This window comes from Pocillopora damicornis, chromosome 2 (assembly GCF_964200805.1).
Source record: "Pocillopora damicornis chromosome 2, jaPocDami1.2, whole genome shotgun sequence".
In the NCBI taxonomy this organism is placed as follows: domain Eukaryota; kingdom Metazoa; phylum Cnidaria; class Anthozoa; order Scleractinia; family Pocilloporidae; genus Pocillopora; species Pocillopora damicornis.
This window is the reverse complement of record NC_142671.1, coordinates 675,021-696,027: the sequence shown is the minus strand read 5'-3', so window position 1 is coordinate 696,027 and position 21,007 is coordinate 675,021. Positions and strand designations below refer to the sequence as shown.

Sequence of the window (21,007 nt, the reverse complement as noted above, 5' to 3'; positions counted from 1 at the left end):
GAGCGTGTGTATTCCTCATGACTGGGTTTAGTTTTCGGGGTCTCGTTTCAATTGGCCAGCAATTTCATTTTGCAATGACATGTGACACAAATTGTAATGGCAAAATTTATCATTGTGTTATGCCAAAGCGACACGGTAAATTTGTCCGCCTTTAACTGCATCAAGTTTCACGAAAATGTCAGCTACCCAATCGAGGTCGAGAGACCACAAATGGAAAATGACTTTTTTATTCGGCTTTAAACTTTATGTCACAAATAAACATTACTTTTCAGAAATCACAATGCTGCATACTTTCGCTTGAATTACAATATCTTTGGTAGTGCCCTCTCACATTTATGTGAAGAAGAATGGATTTTACATCTACATACGACGACAACAAACTAAGAGTACATTGAATTACTTGCGCTAGTTACATTAATATACGCGCAACGCAAATATACTGTATTTAAACCTACTTACAGAAGAATTACGTACAGATGATAGCATACCTACTCTTTTACCTTACAAACCGCTTCTAACAATTTTTTAAAACTTATAATACAAATAGCACTACCAACACTAATCGCTACATTATCACATCTTACGTCACGTCGCCGTTAAACACACGTTAGGTTTGGCAAAGTAACCATAAGCGCCGATCGTGGCTCTGAAAAATTCTTTAAGTTCATATTTGAATATCACCTTACAAAAATTACATATTACTGAATAAAGGGGGTAAGTTTTTAAAGAACCCCCTCCATTAGAGAGGGTATTACAGGATAGAACGGTTTTATCAACTGAGTTGATAATGTAAATTAGCCACCGTAAAGAGTTATTGAGGCTGACGTTTCTAATGCTAACACAGTGGCCAATTTGAGAAAGTGAAACCAGCGCTTAAGGTTTAATAAAGGCCTTCCACCATCCCCTCCCCGGTTCATCCCAGATCTGAAATAAGCGCTCGGTACAATTATTCGAGGATCTACGGTAAACTAAACTCCTGAGCAGTCAGTCATCGATTTCAATATACACCACTTCACTTTGGGTTTTGAAATCTTCTCCTGTCACAAGTTTGCCCGCCACGTAAACCTGTCGAATGTTCCTGTCATCTCCTACAATAAGAAAACAACAGTTACTTTATTGTTACAAACACATGTGTTCCGATTTTTTCATTTTTTTGCTACAGAAACTTGAAAGGTACTTTCGGAAACAACCGGAACTAAGCAACACAGAGAAATTTTAAAGTAGGATTCGTCGCATAGAGTGCGAATAATCAATAATGACACTTTTAATTCATGTACGTACATTTAATTTAATAAGTATTCTACTCATTTCATTCTACGTTAATAATTGGAGTTTTACTTTCGATACTTGAAATTTTCTGTTTAACTGACTGACTGCCTCTCCTCCTTCGTACTCACGACGACCAATAGGTTAAAATTTAACTTACAGTAATCAAGTGAGATCAAATTGTCGATCTTACTCACCAAGGTAAAGAAACTTTTGGACTGCATCCTGAAAAAAAAAAAAAAAAAAAAAAAAAAAAAAAGAACAGATCAACATGTCTTTTTAAAAACCATTTTGTCTTTCACTCAATTACAGTTCCTAATAAGGATACACAAGCGCAGCATTTAGTCGCGTCACTCGTCTCTGTCGAACGATACAAGATACGCAAGAAGATGATGCAGCAAGCCAACCCTTGCCATGTACGGGCTCTTTTCCCGAACAGCGGTTGGTCATTGAGCCTCGAAAGCTCAGGATAACTTCCAACTGATACCAGGGGGAGAGGGGGTAAGGGGTTACTAAAAAGAAGTATCAAGCCCGATTTCAAAATACGCAAGTACGCAAAAAATAATTAATGAAATTAATGAGTAACTACATTTAAACGAGAACATACCAATACAATACAAAGGACGTGAAATATTTAAGTCACTGACGGTGCAAGTGGACAAACTAAGGCTGATTTAAAACGCTGAGAAACGAAAAAAACTATCTTTTACAATCAGTAGAACGCCAAAAATGGATAACTCCTACCTTTGAATCATCTGCATCAAAACAATCAAATGGGGAATCTGGAACTTCCACGTCAATTAATAATGCATCGAAATCTTTGCCGACCTAAATAAAAAAGTTAAACAAAACGTCAAGCTTCTTCATCGGGAAGTGTTCGTGAAAATCGGTAGGTATTACGCTTCACTTTACCTTAAAATTTCCTATTTTGTCGTCAAGTCCAAGCACTACAACGGAATTAAAACACATCACTTGATAAAGATTGCCATGGACTACCGCAACAATGACAGACATTTCATAGGACTGAAAGGAAATGAAGCTCGAAATTGTTTTCCGCTGAATTTTCATGCCCTCTTCACAATCCTGCTGAAATCCTCGATAACAGTAAATTCTCCTCTAGGAAACACATGGAAAATGCGAACCAAAATTTTAGGCTTTGCAATTGGAGTATCATTGAAAAGGACTGAAAAAAACAAAAACGAAAAGCTGGAGGGAGATTTAATGATGCATGAATCACCTTGACTACCACCTAAAGTAGCAAGAAAGAAAGCTTCTTCATAAGTTAGGGCTGTGAATTCCTCAGATTTGCCAAAACTGATTACATTGGAGGCTTTGACACAATCACGAATGGCTACCAACATCGATGGTGATTCTCCACCAGAAACATCTGTTGAGTAAAATCAATAGAGTCAATTTTCCCTAAAGTTCATTTCCTTCACGTCTGCGCTGTCCCACATGTTCTACTTCTTGTACAGCTGTGAAAAATAACACTTGCTAAATTTCGATCAATTTGTGTCCGTATTTTCTACTCCTTGTTATTTGAGTTGAACTGTTTCATTCCAAGACAAAATCTTTCGTGTAATTGTCAGTTCTTTTCCATTTCTGCCATACATTCATAAAACCTTTAAGAATTTGGTGTTGAAGCAGACAGGACTTCCTAGTTTCGATTTTACCATCTTCTCGTCAACTTTCTGCTTGATGTATACAGATATTGTTAAGAAAACTCCTATTCTGTCACTCTTGGGAGATAAGGATTCGATCCAGGAATGGGGAGAAGGGAAGTATTGGGGTCAATTTTTTGCTGGGTATGTGCTGTTGGCCTCTCATAACCCATTACAGTCTATTCTGTGGCCAATTATAAACCCCTTTTTAACCGCAAATCTTCCAAAATTTTCTTACCCTCAAAATCCCCATAATAAACCCTATTGCACTAACTCTATTAAAAATGTAACCTCATTACAGTTAATCCAGTTGTGAATATGCGAACCCATCCAGCGGCACATCCCCATTAGCCTATAACTAAGAAGTACCCCCACCCCATAAAAATCACTCCCGTGATTTTTATGTTGGTTTCTACATACCAAGTAGTTGGGAAATAAAAATTTACCTGTCCCTAATCCAACTTTGATCTTTTTGTTCAAGTAGTGTCTGATATCAGCCACACCGCTTCGAATGCTACAACAAACAAAGGTAGAACTTATCGGAACTTGAAGTTGGCAAAAGAGAACCCTAGGAATTGTCAATAGCAGTTCATAGCAAAAACTTATAGGGAAAAAAAAAACAGTCTCAGTCTCATATTCCACACACTCAACCAAGCCCCAAACTTAATTACAGTCTGAAATTACTGCTCGAAATTTGAGGTAAATTGTCCCTCGACATTTCGCGTTCCTAAGCCTACACAAAAGTCTTCACGAAAATTCGACAAAATCGCTACAAATTTTCGACGTTAACTTCTAAAATACGATGCTCGTATTACATATGCACAAATCTATCTTAAAAGCTCTGCTGGCTGTTCTCTAACATTTTTCTTCAAAAAACTCAGCTAACTTCAAGGTTATGACCAACTCCACATTAGCCTTGTTAACTTTTAGCTTCATGATATTACTCACTTAAAATTTGATGTCGGACAATGAGCGACGGCAGAATTTCTTTCTAACATAAGATTAATTTCCTCTTCTGTGGAGTGGCAGCAATGTGCCATATATGTCTGCAAAAGAATTCATAAATACCGTCATAACAAATAAAGTAATACATAACCTCCAAAAACTTTTTATTGATCTATACTAGCTAGTAATTTATTGTTATGATTATTACCATTACAAGAATTATTATCACTGTATCTATAATGAGAGTGATAATTTAAAACCTTGTTTCACAGTTTATAACAAAGGGAGCAAAATTACTAAATGCTCATTTACTCACCTTTCCATTAAGAAGATTATGCTTATCATACACTGCAGTATAGCTCTCATTTGGAAATTCTTCTTTAACCAACGATATTTCCTTCTTATTTTCATTTAAGTGACTCTTGAGGAAAAAGACAATAGAATTAATAAATTTTCTTTGAAATTTACACTGATATGGCATCACAACTCTTAATTGTATGAGGACTTTTTTTTAAGGATATTAAAACTCTTTTATTATCTTCCAACATCTGATTGTTTATTCTTCCTTCTAGTTACTGCACATTTTCTTGTAAACTAGTCACAATAACTTGGTGTTAAACTAAGATGACAACTTCCTCCTGATAAGTTTGGACATTTTCATTATCTGTTTAACAAATCATGTGTGGATATTAGAGGGAGAAGTTACAGGTTAATCACCCTTAGGAGCAAAAATACCATCCAAGCAGGGACAAGATGCACCAAGGGAATCAAACAACATGTTATGCCAAGTTGATCAACTGAAGCTTTGCTGGAACATTGAGAGATGAGCCTCCTTCAAAGTGCATTCACTTCACTCTACATGTACTTAACGTACAATGCACAATATTACACCTCTCTGGCATTACACATGTACTATACATTACACCACTTAAACACTATAAAAGGAAACTAATTTTGAAGTTTAAGATGTGTTATCATTGCTGAAAACTAAATCTGGAAACCTATTGCCCCAGACTTAAATTCACATTTTTCTGTATTGAAAGTAAAGAAAAATTTTCAGACATGGCTTTGAGCACTGTTTAGTTCCTGATTTGGATTAACTGACCTGTATGGGGAGGTTGTAATCCTTTGCAAGATTCCCTAACTTCTTCATCAGGTCTGAGGTGCAACTCAGAACAAACCTTGGAGTGATGACAGGAGTAATGAGTGGATTCTAAAAAAAAAAAAGAATTAATGCAGTCATCAGAATGAGTATGAATGTGAACAGCAGAAGACAGTCACAGTTCACTAAGTTCTTAAAACTTCAAGCCGTTTCAAAGTACAGATGGGGATTGTGCCAAGAGGCCACAGTGTAATCTGGCCAGAGATTATCTCAATTTCCACAGCATAAAGTGACTTGGACTATTTTCACTCCACTAGAATGCAATGCCAGTCCAACCAAACTTGGCTCCCCCCTTCTCCTGACACTTGGCCAATATTTATTTATGCTCTGGGGAGGAGATATGCCAAATGAGAGGAAAGTGCTTTGCTCAAGAACAGAACATATTGACTGGCAAGACCTTGAACCCCATTCTTTTAAGCTAAATTTCAGTGCTCTAACCACTATGCCAAGTAATTGTTCTACTAAAATTATTGTAATGTTGTTCAGGAGAATTTGGTTTTGGATCAATGAATAATCTCCTCATGGATTGTTTTTCTTTGTTCTCATCACCTGTCTGCTTGATATTGTATTGATGTTGTAAGGAGAAATTCTGTCTTGGTCACTAATGGGTGTCAAAGGGTATGGAAAATTACAGAACACTAGCTTCTTTTAATGCTTATGGGTGTATGGGTGTATGTGTGTGTCTGCAGAGAAAGAATACAGTTTGTGATATCTGTGATTTCCAAATGAACATCACTTTTCATTCTGCAATTCTTCATTGCTAGTTTCTTTTCAGGGATTTTTTTGAGGCACCCCACCACATCAGGGAAGCCAAGTTGCTGCTATCTAGAGCTACTTCTGCTGTCATTCCTTTCAAATTTAGAAAGTTCATCGCTACATATACAGGCATTCGTTTTTTTTACTTTTTAATTACCTTCATCCCTAATATATAGGTAATAATCCTGCCGAAACAAAAAATTGAAATAAACAGTCATATCTTTTTCACGACCAGTGTTTTGCTTTGTACTAAAATATAAGTGTATGTATCAACATATCTATTACAACATACTATATTTAACCCTAAAAAACATGATACAGTTAGTAGGACAGAAATATTAGTAGTACTGGCTACCTGAAATAAGCCTTTTTATAGGGTTAAACATGCTTTCTAACCAAGTGAGTTAGTGACGAGACAGAATTTCCCCTTACACCCCTTACCAACAGACAAATGGAGAATATAGAAAATATTTGTTGATCCAATACCAAATTCTTTAACTAAAATCATAAGAATTATATGTCAGACACTAAGGAGAATTACTAATGAGATCATAGGAGTGAAAGGGTTACCTGAAGACAATTTACCTGTCAGCATTCTTAACTGAGTCCTCTGTCCCCTCAATGTAGTAGTTTGGACTGTTCCTGTCCATACAAACTTTTCCTACATATGCTCGTTGTCCAAGTTCAGCTGTTCAAATTTGGCATATGCATTGTGTAACAAAAAAAAATTATTTTTTGCTACTTTACAAACATTTTAATGACACTCAACATCATTTAACTCTTGCTAATGGCATCTGCTAAATTTAAATGCACCAAAACCATGTGACACATTGCAATTGTTACCAAATTCACATGATCCTAGACACAGTAAATATATATATATATTAATTAAATGATCAATAAGCATGCATGTACCTTCACTCAAAAAGAATGGAAATCTAAATTAATCATGAAAATTTGATGAAAATTTGGGATTAAGGAAACTACAGAAAATGTAATGAATTAGTTCAATAAAAATCTAATGATCTAACAGTCTCTACCACTAAATAAATACTAAGGTATGCAGGGTTCATTTTAGGCTGTCCCAGACAAAGTTGAAACAAACTCATACTGCAGTTGTCTGTCCTGCATAAGCACCACACTTTCAGATGACAGAGCTCTGGAAATTCCAGACATCATTATTTTTTTTTTCTTAGAAGCAGGGCTCATTTAAGGACAGCACTTAATCATGGGGCAGCATTTTACAGATTTCAAGTAGAAAATATGGTACTCCTGATCACTACATCAGGGTTTGTACCCTTTCTCAGAGAAAAAACTTCAAGGAATTTTCTAGGACATCCCTGGGCTCAGATTGATTTTTTCAGCACCCTTTCAATCTTCAAGATTTCAAAATAAATTCTCATTACCTGCTACACACATTACTTCTAAAAGAAATTCTGAAAACTTTTTGCTTGAGTTAAGCAGATTAATCCAGGACTTTCCAGGACCCATAGTCTTTTCCCATGACTTTCAAGATTTTCCAGAACCTGTACAAGTCCTTACTACATGCTACAGAAACTGGAAAAAGCTCCTAAGGGACTCAGCCTTTCATACTGACCTATAACATCACAGAGGACTACTGTAGCATCATAGTGAATAGTTGCAAAGTATGATGCAGTGGTTGTTCCATTCTTGAGTAATCTTTCCTTGATCGTGTTACATATAAAAAAAAGATATTCAGGTGTCTGGGTGAACAAGAATATTGAGTTCTTTTCAAGTTACATTATTATCTCAAAGCAAATCTCTACACCTTAAGGTGCTTGATTGTATAAAGATGTCTCCATAAAAATGCCATGTGACAATACCAGCTCCAGGTATGGACATTATTTTAGATAAAGCCTTCAACTAAACAAGCCTTCCACAAGCCAAAATGCAATCTTTATTCCCCCTTCCAATTAGAGTTTCTTGATAATAATCCTCATTTCTCACTCAAGATATCTGAATGTGAAACAGAACTTAGCTATGAAAGTGAGTATTTTGTATTCTGTTCGAATAATAATTAATTTCTGGAAAGCAAAGTAAAAACCTACCAAAAAAAAAACTAGTAGTAATTAAAAACTGCTCCAAGCTGTGTTTGTTTTCCAAAAAGACTATCATACACAGAATTTATTCATTTACCCACTATTGGTCATTTTGAAAGATTTTCCAAAATGACTGATAAATGCTAAATAAAAATAAGTGAATAGAACTCACCACAACTTTTCTGTATGCATTCTGAGCAAATTCTTTGTTTGCAAATCTTGCTTCAGAGGGAAATGTATACTTTTCAAGCCACTGTAGGAGAGGCACATCATAGCCTGTTCCAGTGAATATATACTGCGGAGCATGAATATGAGTATCAACTAATCCAGGCATCAAAAACTGTCTAAAAAAAGTCATAACAAAGAAACATTTATTAACATTCAAGTGTACAGCGATGTCTGCCATATTCCAAAAGATTCTGCAAGTGACCCTCGAAAGAGTTAAAGGTATTTAATTTCTAATGAAACTGTGATGTTATTAATAGTACAAGATAATTCAGTTTTCCCAACTGAGTTGATAAGATGAATTGATCATTGTAAAGGTTTTCTTAAGCTGATGTTTTGAGTGTTGGCCTATGTTAGAGCAAATCTGCTCTCTAAGGATTTCATTGACAAAGGACTTGCACTTGAAACATCAGGTTTAGAATTTCTTTACAGTGACCGATTCACATGATTACCTTAGCATTGATAAAAACAACTTACTATGAAAGGGGTACCATCACAATGAAAAACTTTTCAGTCACTATAACAGACAATGGTCCTTCTCAGGATTACACCCACCCCAGCAATCAGACTATACAATAACAATCCGTCAGATGTTACAATAAAAAATCTGCAATGTATTTGGACTAAAAACAAGATGGAAGAATATTTGCACTTGGGGATATTAAATAGACTCTCTTCATCACAACACGCTAATGTTTTTTCGAATGAAAGTACAAATTCTTAGATTGCACTTACTTTTGCCTCAAATAAAACTTTTACCAAATCCTCTCCCGAAAAAGTTATCACATTTTTATGTATGAACAAAAATCAATAAAAAAAAATTATTACTCTACCTGTTCTCTTTTAGGGTGATTACATCTCTCTCATTAAATCCAAACCTTTCAGCAAGTTCCTCCATACAAGAAGCATTATCAACAAAAATTATCTAACAAGAAAAAAAAACACTTTCAGTTATAAAAGTGAGCAGCCCAACATTAACCATATACATACATACATACATTTATTGCAACTCCTGAGCTGGATTTTTCAGTTATAAAGCCTACATTAAAATTATTGTAATATTATAGTAACATTGCATTGGCCTAAAAATATATATAAGTGAAAACTAAGGCTAGTACAATATAAATACAAAAGGCCAGTACATGTTAAAAAAACTAGTGAACTAAAACAAAAATTAGACAAGAATAGAAGATTGAAATGATTCATCTGTGCGTGACATTTCCACTAAGGAGTGCATTCAGTAGGCAGAGCCTAAAGGCGTTTACATTCTTAGCTGCTTTAACCATTTGAATTTCTCCTTAAATATCACCCCCAAAATCACACATTAAGGTCACAAGATTAAAGGAAATAATCACCAACTAAAGAAGCTTGTGATTCTTAAATGAATTCTCCTTGTCAGCACCTTAGGAAATGCATAGTGAACAGTATGGAGAATAAGCATACTGATGTTAGGGTGTAAAGGGTTAAACAGAAATGATGATGCAGGCTTTGCCCCTCATCTACAATAAAATGATAGAAATTTCCAGCAGTCAAGTAGTGACAGTACACTGGTACCCTTAGAGAACTGTTCGTGAGCTCTGATTTTTAGGAGAAGCTTTCCCTTCTTCAACTGTTCCTAGAAGACAATTCTAGGTGATTTGCCTTCCTTTCAAAATTGGAAGTGCAAAGCATTCAACTCCATGACAACAACGTTTCCATCTTCCGCCATGTTATTTCAATTGACTTCATTGTGCATTTACCATCCATGACGAGGTACAATAACTACTCAGACAAAGTCTATAAACAAAGAACTTTTAGGAAAGTTAAGCAAGAAGGCCAGAGTCGTGAAAGAGGGCGGCAAATTGCTTTATAGGTGATGCGTGATTAAGGCCAAAATTAATATGTAACACGTGAATTTTACAGAAAAGCGAACGTAATTCGGGAATTTATGAACCAGTGTGAGGCGTGGTTTGCCTCTGAAATATACGTTAGTCGTGAATTTTTTCTTTCATTTCGTAAAAACCTTTGGGTTTCCGTGAAGCCTTCCGCACGAGAAGAGAGATTTGAAGTTTTCCTTTTATATTCGCGACGCGTGAATTTGCGTGAAAAGGGATTATAATTAATTTAAGAAAATGATCGACACTTTTAAAATTAACAAACATGTTCCAACAGCTCTTCTGTCATCTTTAGCTCTGAATAACACAAAGTACAAAGCTGAATTTAAAGTTTGTAACAAAATGCTGATTGGACAAAACAAACAATAGAACCAGAACACTGTGTGCACTGTAAATGCAAAATTTAACGAGAACCGACTTCTCAATCGGAGCGAGAAATAATTTACCTTTCCGTCATGATCAACTCCTATAATCCTCTTTGGACATATTTCCATTCTACTGGCTACAGTAGAGTGCACAAGTGTTCCTGAAAATACATGTTTTATGCTCAACCGCGATGTTCTGCGATTTGCCTCCGCCATCTTGAATTACAGTTCGAGAAGGACTAAGACAGAGGAAGAATGGGAATTGAACTTGTACTCAGGCTCTTTCGAATAATTTTTTAATAATATAAGGCGCCCTGTCATTGATTGGAAGAGCGTGCCCTATCCGAGTACAAGACACGGAGCTGAGCTAAAGCTGTCACGTCATCTGCCAATCTGTCGTCAAAAAAGGCAGAAGAAATCGAACAGCTAGAACCTACAGAGGGTCTACGAGAGATGGAACAACTGTTGCCCGCACCAGCACCGTTAAACATCGATGCTGCAAATCTCTACAGCCAGTGCCGGAGAAACTGGGTTGGTGCCTTTGAGCAAGATTCGATTTCACTTTGCTCAATTTTTCAGTCCTTTATAATCAGCTAACTCGAGCCCCTGCTAACTTGAACTGTTTTTTTCCTCCCTTAGGAGTTCGAGTTAGCAGGTTCTCCTGTAATCCTTTCATGCAGGTATTTTTGCCCAAGCAGAAATGACAACCTTTCTGAAAAGCATCAACTTTACAAAGTTTTAAAAGTTACCACACCATTACAAAAGAATTAAAAGCCACCGAAAGGTTGCTAAATTCTTGTAATTTTGAGTATCTTGCCACAACAGCGCCCAGCGTTTTGATCAAAGCAAATGCGAATAAACGGAAAAAGGGTTGGGAAATGTAAAACATACAATCTAAGAGAAATCGATCAGATTGTCCTCGAAAATCTCATCAGAAATTATACCTAGTACTTTCGTAGGTATCACAGGAGAACGTATTTCAAAATTTGCGACGTTCGCACAAAACATAATGGTTGCAGGCGTTAATATGTCACTTCAAACGTTAGACGAGATATAAGCTTAAATCGTCCTAGATTTCTCGTGTAATTTGCTGTGAGTGTCAATTGCTTGACATACCTGCGTGGCCCGTGCGACAAAATAACTTCACGGGATTGGCAAAGTTTCACTCACAGCATTAAGTATAAGTTATTAAGTATAATTTCTGATAAGATTTTCGTGGACAATCTGATCGATTTCTCTTACATTGTGTGCTGAGACAGAAACTTTTCACCTCTAGCAAAGCTTCGTCGCACGGCCTAAACAAACAAGGCTAGCAACTGAGCTTCATGTACATGTCCGTGTTAAAACACATGAAAGGACTCCAAAGCATACTTCACTCTGAATCGCTCTGACGAAGGGCTAACGCTCGAAACGTCAGCTTTTTTACCCTTTACGGTGGCTAATTTACGTTTTCAACCCAGTTGTTAACACTAAATTACCTGCTATACTCTCCCACCGACGCAGCACCACAGTTTTTTTAGAAACTTACCCCTTTATTCATACTTCACTCTGATTGGGCAGAAAAACACAAAGATTTTCTGGCACCAATCAGATGCCAGAACAACTGCGACCGTTTGGAACTAGTCTTGTAAGACAATGTCCTTAGGGGCTCTTCTGCCCTGACTTGAAATCGACTCACAGCCCCCTGGGTCTCTGAGGATGGGCTTTGAACCTTTTTTTAATTTAAAAAACTTTAATTGATTTTGTGATGTAACGCGGTTGTTGTGACATCAAAATGTACTGGAGTGTACATTGTAATAATTTATCACATAATTTTCCTTGTGCAAATAAAAAACCTCACCCGTGCTTGTTATTCCAAATTACACTGGATATCACGTGATTACCTGTCTAAATGACTTAAATTATTGGTTATAAGTACCTTATTTTAAAATCCCTGTTTTATTTGCAGTTTAGTCCATTGAGGGAATTTTCTCCTTTTATGCGATGAAGTTTCATTAAGGGTGTGTTTGGCCCGTTCCAATTTCGCAAAAAAAATTATTTTTGGAAATTGATAAAAAGTCATCTTTCCAACTGTGATATTGTTTCTGAAAGATGCTGATTGGCTAGAATTGACTGCGATAATAAAAGCCACTCTTGATAGTTTGCTATCAAATGAACTGCCTAAAGCTTCTCTGGTCATTATCTTTGCTGCACTACGCTTCAGACCTTGTTCAAAAACAGTCCGTCCTCCGCAATAGACAACGTCTTCGAGATGAAAGTTGTTGCTTGTTTTTTCTCTGCATCTATGTTGGTAAGTTTCAAACATTGCATTTTCTTTAACTCTTTAAATGAAACAAAAACGCTCTTTTATATCATTGCACTCTTAAGGGTGATCACAGGTCCATTGGACCTGCGTTACAGAGGCCCAGCCTGAATTTAAATGTGTACTTCCTAAAATAACGCCTATCCTGGAATTTTTATAATGCATACGATTACCCCATACCAACCGAGCTCGAAGTCTGTACTTTAATTAACAGGCCGAGCTTTTTGCGCTCAGATTTATGGCCTAGGTGCAAAGGGTGCTGAGTTCCATCATGCTGCGTGCCATCATGGTAAGCCCTCCTTGAGTTGTAATCTTTGGATGATAAATCAGTTTTACAATATCATATGACAACCGACCTCGATATCATGTGACTACCTGTTCATCAAGTCTCATCAGGGAATGTTGTGGCTTGTTCCGATTTTTCATAAATAACTTCTGTTTCTGGAAATAAATCAAATGTCATTTTTCCAACTATGAAATTTATCTGAAAGGTGCTGATTTGACAACGGCGACAGAAGGCTACGTTAACACTTTACCAGCAATTAAGTTTCATTATCATTTTATCCCTGTTTTGTTTTTATACCGCAGTTAATTTCTGTGTTTGACGCAGGATTGATGAAGAATTTGGTAAGTTCAGACACTCTAGTTCTGATGAAGAAATCCCACATGGTTGAATTATCATATGACCCGCACGGCCCCACGCGCTTTTGGTTATTATACTTGGCAACAATTCCTGTATGAGGACCACACGTGATGGCGTTAGCAAGGAAGGAAAATCCGAAGAGAAAGAAAAAGCTTATTAACTGAGTTACGTTGGGTCATGTACTAAGTTCATTTCCAAAACAGCTGAGAATAACTGAGGGAATAACATGACCCGTTTGGCCCCGCGAGCATGATCCCGTAGAAAACCACAGTGAAAGCTGACGAGTGCAGGGCCGAAAAGGTTGACTGGAGCCGATCCCAAAAGGCCGCCGTCCGGCCCTGCGCTCTCACGGCTTTGTAGCAAAAACCCAAAGGAAAAAAGAAAAGAGTAATAAAGTCGTATTTTTCGATGAATTGCGAGTCTCTTGTTCTGACTCGAAAAACAAAGTAAAAGTTTTAATTGCAGAATACTTTTTGTGGTTGTCCCGCGTATGCCCGTGTATCGCGTCCTCTTAAGTGGTCATATGATAAAATGCTCATTGACCGAGTTTGCTCGGGCTGGACTGTAAAATATTTGGCTCTAGGTCATGACTCAAGGCATTGATAATATGTATCAAACTTTCAAATCCCGTTTTATTTGCGGCTTCAGTTACGGAAAGTGAGTATCTAGATGATCAAAGTACATCCCATGAAATTATACACTGAGGGTCTTCATGGGGTTAACCGTTAGCCGTACAACGGCCAAAAAATTAGCCATTAGACGTAGAAAGTGACAAATTTTAACCTTTAATCGAAAAAAGCCATCACCCTATTGAAACCCTCTACTCTGACTCACGAGTCGCGACTCCTTGGAGACAACTTTTCTTTCAAGGAATTAGGAAACTTTCACCAAATTTTTAGAACGGTGACATAGTCTCCCCGACCGATACGATCGCAAAAAGCTGAATGATAAGAATTAACAGGTTTTTACACATAACAGCCTATAGCTTCAGTGTGTCAATTGTTACGGTATTTTTCAAACCGCCAGAAAGATACAACTCGTACAACTCAACTACTTTATTGACCAACGTAATAACTACGAAGCGATATCGACAACCAATACAATAACTATCTTTTTCACTTATCTACGGAGCGATATAAATGCTAATACAATCAGTATCCCTATAACTTAGAGCCCTTTACAAATATTATTACTTAAATCTCAGTGCACTACCGCACAACTCACAGTTCTCTTGAAAATCTTTAACAAACTGTCGACGTCCGTAATTCTTTCTCTCACGTAGCCTTCCACACGGCTTTCAATTCCAGTAAACAACTCTGTCCGGCTCTCGCTCCTCTGGGCTCTTCGCAACAGCAGTTATAGCTCACTAAAAGGCCTTTTTTCTTTAAGCTAGCGTGACTCCTTATATATCTTTCGGAAAAGTTCTAGAATGTTCTAGAGATCTGTAATATTGTTATTTTTAGAAACATTACACCATGATTACATCATAACAAAAATATGCTGAGTCACGGTTCTAGAAGGTTCTCCTTAAAGTTCTCGCTTAGTCATCATGACTGAATGTTCTAGAAACTTCTTCGTTCTATTTTTAATAATTATGTAACACAACGCACTCTAAAAAACATGGGCGCTCTCCATAACACCCTCCCCCTTCGAGAAAAGAAAGTTTGCAAAACTTTCTTGCAAAGCTCAAGGTCTCGAGAGGCAGTCTGCAATAATATTATCCTTTCCTTTTATATGTCGGATGTCCAAGACATACTCCTGCAGCATTAAACTCCACCTCAACAATCGCTGATTCTTGTTCTTTAATTTGTGAAGAAATACGAGGGGGTTGTGATCGCTATACACAACAACGGGCAAACTTGAGGAACTAACATAAACTTCAAAATGTTGAAGAGCTAACAGCAGTGCTAAACATTCCTTTTCGATGGTGGAATAGTTCCTTTGACTTTTGTTAAACTTCTTTGAAAAATAACAAACCGGGTGTTCTACACTTTCATCATCCTCTTGTAACAACACAGCACCAGCGGCAACATCGCTTGCATCAACAGCCAGCTTGAACGGTGAAGAGAAATCAGGCGCTGTTAAAACAGGGGCACTCTGTAACATGGCTTTCAGCTCCTCAAAAGCCTTTTCACACTGGTCGCTCCAATTAAATTTCTCCTTCTTGCTGAGCAGTTTTGTCAATGGCTCTGTGACAGTTGCAAAGTTAGAGCAAAACCTTCGATAATAACCAGCCATACCAAGGAAACGCATCAGTTGCTTTTTGTTTTCTGGTCGCGGAAACTTGATTATGGCTTCGACCTTGGCGTTAACTGGCTGTACTTGTCCTCGTCCGACGACATGTCCCAAATACGTCACTTGTGCTTGGCCAAACTCGGTTTTGGAGAGATTGATTGTTAATTTGGCCTCGCTCAACTTCCTGAAGAACTCACGGATAGTTTCTCGGTGTTTCTCCCAGGTTTCACTATAGATGATTACATCATCAATATAGGCTTCACAATCCTCAAGGTTGGCGATGACTTTGTTAATGAGACGTTGGAAGGTAGCAGGAGAATTTTTCATACCAAAGGGCATGACCTTGTATTGGTAGAGTCCTTCTGGAGTTACAAATGCTGATATCTCCTTAGCGCGATCCGTTAACGGTACTTGCCAGAATCCTTTGAGAAGGTCAAATTTCGTTACATACTTTGCCTTTCCCAGCTTATCGATACAATCATCCATTCTTGGGATTGGAAAGGTATCTGTCTTAGTCACACTATTAACTTTCCTGTAATCGGTACACATCCGATAGCTCCCATCCGGTTTAGGCACGAGTATACATGGAGAACTCCAACTACTGCTGCTTGGTTCGATAAAATCGTTCTCCAACAAATATTTTACCTCTTCTTTGAGGTACTGTTGTTTTCTCGGATTCAGCCTGTATGGGTGTTGTTTAACAGGAGCAGCATCACCGACATCCACGTCATGGTAAATCTGATTTGTCCTGGATGGTACATCAGGGAACAGGTCACTATACTTTTCAAGTAGCTTCTGTAGGTCTTGACGTTGACTCTCTTCAAGGTGTGACAGCTTGGAGTCCAAATTCTTTAGCACATCGGAGTTGGTGAGTTTTGATGTGTCAGTAGGACTGAGATGACTATTACTAAACTCACTACTTAAGTCTTCGGGCTCAGAAATAACTACATTAACGTTTACGGGCTCTTTAACTACATTATTATCTCTCTCTAGGTAAGGCTTCAACATGTTAATATGACACAATTGCGTCTGCTTACGCCTATCTGGAGTAACTACTACGTAATTAAGGTTATTTAACTTCTTCTCAATAACATAAGGACCAAAAAATCTAGAATACAATGTGTTACCGGGCACTGGCAACAATGCAAGAACCTTTTGACCTGGCTTAAAACTACGTTCTACAGCGTCTACATCATACTTCTTCTTCATTAACTTCTGAGAAGAACTAAGATTGTCTCTAGCTAGTTCACAAGCTCTAAATAACTTAGTACGAAAGTCTGAAACATATTGTAAAAGATTAATGGACTCACTACTGCTTGACAATAATTTCTCCTTAAGCAGTTTAAGAGGCCCTCTCACAGTGTGCCCAAAAACGAGCTCAAACGGACTAAATCCTAGGGACTCCTGGACGGACTCGCGTGCCGCAAACAGCAATAGGTGGATTCCCTCGTCCCAATCTTTCTCTGTTTGGAAACAGTAGACTCTCATCATGTTCTTTAAAGTCTGGTGCCATCTTTCAAGAGCTCCTTGACTTTGAGGATGGTACGCGGATGATCTATACTGTGCGATCCCAAGCTCGTGCATTACTTGTTGAAAAATACCAGACATGAAATTAGAACCTTGGTCAGACTGGATAGCGCTAGGAAGTCCGACCAGCGTAAAGAACTTCGTTAAAGCTTTGACGATAGTCTTGGCCTTGATGTTTCTCAGGGGCACGGCTTCAGGAAATCTGGTGGACGCACACATGATGGTTAACAAGAACTGATTTCCAGACTTCGTTCTTGGTAGCGGTCCGACGCAATCAACAATTACACGGCTGAATGGTTCTTGAACGGCTGGCAGAGGCTGCAGTGGCGCTTTTGGAATGGTCTGGTTTGGTTTCCCAACCATCTGACAGGCGTGACATGTCCTACAGTACTCAGCTACATCTTTTCTCAGGTTGAGCCAATAGAAATTATTCAAGATCTTCCTGTGAGTTTTGTTCACACCTAAATGGCCAGCCAGGGGAGTCTCGTGTGCCATACTTAAAATGTCTTGCCTGTAAGTTTTCGGGACAACAACCTGGTACTTAACAGCCCATTCGTCCTCAGCTGGAACATCGAGCGGTCTCCACTTTCTCATTAGCACTCCATTCTTTGTAAAATAACACGTGGGGTTCTGTGATACTTCGTTTTCACTAACGCTTCTTGAAAACAACGGCGAAATTTCTGGGTCTTCACGTTGTCCAGCGATGAGCTGAGAGGTCGACATCTTCTCAGACTGATCTGTTAAATTCTTCTCAGGTAGGATTTCTGTTGGCTCAGAAGGGGAGGGACTTGGCTGCTCATCCTCAAAAACTCGACTGATAAGGGTGTCCGCTAAGGCAATTTCTTCATCGCTGGTTTTCCTCTTCTTGCTCATGGCTCGCGTTACTACACATGCAGGATAAAGACCAGGAATTATCTTCTCGACGGGGTCTGGAGACTTTTCTGAACTAGGCTTCTCTGTAACGACAGCATTAATGACCACTTTGTCTCCTGCAAGGTCATTTCCAAGGATAAGATGTACTCCATCGAACGGCAATGTTGATTGTACTCCAACTTTCACAGGACCAGACACAAGATCTGACGACAGAAAAACTGTATGGAGCGGCACTGGGGTATACTCGGAACTGATTCCTCTGATTAGAACACTTGCACCAGTGGACGATTTCTCAGAAAACAACAACGTGTCGCTTAATAGCAAAGACTGTGAGGCTCCAGTGTCTCTTAAAATCTTGATCGGTACTGAATCTGTCATATCACGGGATAATGATACTGAGCCATCGTGAATAAAGGGCTGGAACATATCCATGACAGATTTAGACGAACCACTGACGTCATTTGTAGAGATTGTCTGGGTCTTCTCTCGAGAAAATCGCGGAGGTGTACATTCACTTTCAGAAACTGAAGGCGACGGCTTGGCAACAAATCCGTTGGGCTTCGACTCCACACCATATTTTTGCGCAGATCTCCACTTTTCTGGGCAACTGGAAATCAGATGACCTTCTTTTCTGCAATAATAACAGGTTGGTGGCTTGATGGGCTTATTTGGAACAAACCTGTTTTGTCCTGGCGAGGTGGAGCTGGAACGATTTGTAAAATGGTTACCAGGGTTCCGTTTGGGAGGTGCTCCGTCATTGTGTTTACTCCGCTGGCTTCCAACCCATCGTGATGCGGAGGGAGGCTGAAATCTACTGTCAGGCTGACGGGGCTTTTCCACGAAGTTCACTTTGTGACTCAGCGAAAATTCATCTGCTAACCGTGCAGCGTCTTCCAACGTTTCTGCTCTTTGCTCGTTAATGAACGTTCGGACATCACTGTGAATGCACCTCTTAAATTCTTCAACTAATACCAACTGTCTTAACTTATCGTGACTCTTATCTACCTTCTGTGAATAACACCAACGATCAAATAACTGTTCCTTACTCCTAGCAAATTCTACGTAGGTTTGACTACTAACTTTCTCATAGTTTCTAAACTTTTGACGATAAGCCTCAGGAACTAACTCGTAACCCTTTAAAATAAGATCCTTAACTTCGTCGTAACTTACAGCTTGTTCTACACTTAACTGTGTATATATTTCCCTAGCTTTACCAACCAATACACTTTGTAATAACATAACCCAGCACTCTTTAGGCCACTTAAGACTACTAGCTATTTTCTCGAAGTGTAAAAAGTACTTATCAGCATCTTTTTCTTGGAATGGAGGCACTAACCTGATGTTCTTTGTAACATCAAACTTTTCGCTATGCTTTTCACTATCCGAGCTTAATCCTAATTTCATTTGTACCTCTAACTTTTTCATTTCCATTTCATGCTGAAAAGCCAGTTTCTCTTTCTCTAGCCTCTCTTGTCTTTCCATTTCTTCTCTCTTCAGTCTTTCTTGTCTCTCCATTTCTTCTCTCTTCATCTCCATTTCTTCTCTCTTCATCTCCATTTCTTCTCTCTTCAGTCTTTCTTGTCTCTCCATTTCTTCTCTCTTCAGTCGTTCTTGCATTTCCCTTTCCTCTTTCTCTCGCTTTTCTTGCATCTCCAACTTTTTTATTTCTAACATTGTTTTTGACGATGTTTCTAACATTGTCCCTTCAAAAACCTCAGTATCCACTAAGTGGTTTACTATAATCTGTCGTATCTCATCCTTTCTCATTGCTTGCTTAGACTCTAACTCTAAGTGCTTTGCTAATAAAATAAGTTCGTCTTTCCTTAACGCATTAAATACTCCTTTGTCGGGACTCGACATAAAGTCTTCTGGATTAAACTTTGACATCTTGATATACTCTATGACTACTCAAGTCGACAATAACTTATCTTTAGAATACTCTACTATAACCTTTACTACAAAACTCGCTCCTAGACAATAACTTATATGCCAAACACTTCCACAAAATTCGCTCCCAAACAATTACCTCTGCTCTAAATACACTTCCACAAAATTCGCTCCCGGACAGGCCCCCAATTTCTGTTACGGTATTTTTCAAACCGCCAGAAAGATACAACTCGTACAACTCAACTACTTTATTGACCAACGTAATAACTACGAAGCGATATCGACAACCAATACAATAACTATCTTTTTCACTTATCTACGGAGCGATATAAATGCTAATACAATCAGTATCCCTATAACTTAGAGCCCTTTACAAATATTATTACTTAAATCTCAGTGCACTACCGCACAACTCACAGTTCTCTTGAAAATCTTTAACAAACTGTCGACGTCCGTAATTCTTTCTCTCACGTAGCCTTCCACACGGCTTTCAATTCCAGTAAACAACTCTGTCCGGCTCTCGCTCCTCTGGGCTCTTCGCAACAGCAGTTATAGCTCACTAAAAGGCCTTTTTTCTTTAAGCTAGCGTGACTCCTTATATATCTTTCGGAAAAGTTCTAGAATGTTCTAGAGATCTGTAATATTGTTATTTTTAGAAACATTACACCATGATTACATCATAACAAAAATATGCTGAGTCACGGTTCTAGAAGGTTCTCCTTAAAGTTCTCGCTTAGTCATCATGACTGAATGTTCTAGAAACTTCTTCGTTCTATTTTTAATAATTATGTAACACAACGCACTCTAAAAAACATGGGCGCTCTCCATAACACAATCCATTCAATTACATATTTGCTATCAAAAACTCGTTTCGAAACCAACTTTTTGCAAGCAACCAAAGTGATTTGAGGGAGAGAGAAAACAATTATTAAGAAATTAATCGGCTTGAGATCATGAACGGAGTCTTCAAAAATTTAATGCTGCCCAGCCAGCAAAGCGAAATACATAAATGAAAAAAAGCAAGGAAACAGGAGATGTACTAGGCGACACACGAAAGCGTAACCGTACCCGTGGGCGTCGATAGGATAATCCGGACCTCATTAACGACCAATCAGATTTTAGGAATCGTTACCGTGCCCTCTTGGGAAAAAGTAAAGTGTAAAATTAAACTGATCTAGTGACAAACCATTAAAAGTTAAACTTTCACTTGATGTTTTAAAATGCCG

General features: G+C 38.2%; 2 protein-coding genes across 3 annotated transcripts; both read right to left on the bottom strand.

Annotated features, from left to right (window-relative positions):
* Positions 1-211: 211 nt before the first annotated feature.
* LOC113679852 (guanine deaminase) lies at positions 212-10,560 on the bottom strand. 2 transcript variants are annotated; one of them, XR_016183251.1, is made up of 15 exons: positions 10,396-10,560; positions 8,909-9,000; positions 8,023-8,194; positions 7,388-7,475; positions 6,376-6,478; positions 5,948-5,975; positions 4,978-5,085; positions 4,189-4,293; positions 3,876-3,973; positions 3,374-3,441; positions 2,504-2,653; positions 2,179-2,382; positions 2,011-2,094; positions 1,464-1,491; positions 212-1,088 (listed from the first exon to the last, which is right to left on the bottom strand). XR_016183251.1 is itself a non-coding variant. In XM_027196826.2 (15 exons), the coding sequence occupies exons 1-15, from the start codon at positions 10,528-10,530 to the stop codon at positions 985-987; spliced, it is 1,398 nt and encodes a 465-aa protein (XP_027052627.2). In that variant the 5' UTR covers positions 10,531-10,560; the 3' UTR covers positions 212-984. The 2 variants fall into 2 exon arrangements, 1 of the variants encoding a protein (XP_027052627.2); XM_027196826.2 differs by having other exon boundaries at positions 2,179-2,213.
* A 3,739-nt stretch (positions 10,561-14,299) lies between these two features.
* LOC149049435 (uncharacterized) lies at positions 14,300-20,608 on the bottom strand. Its single transcript, XM_089194944.1, has one exon. It carries the CDS (start codon positions 19,779-19,781, stop codon positions 14,946-14,948), a length of 4,836 nt encoding a protein of 1,611 aa, XP_089051070.1. The 5' UTR covers positions 19,782-20,608; the 3' UTR covers positions 14,300-14,945.
* Positions 20,609-21,007: the final 399 nt, after the last annotated feature.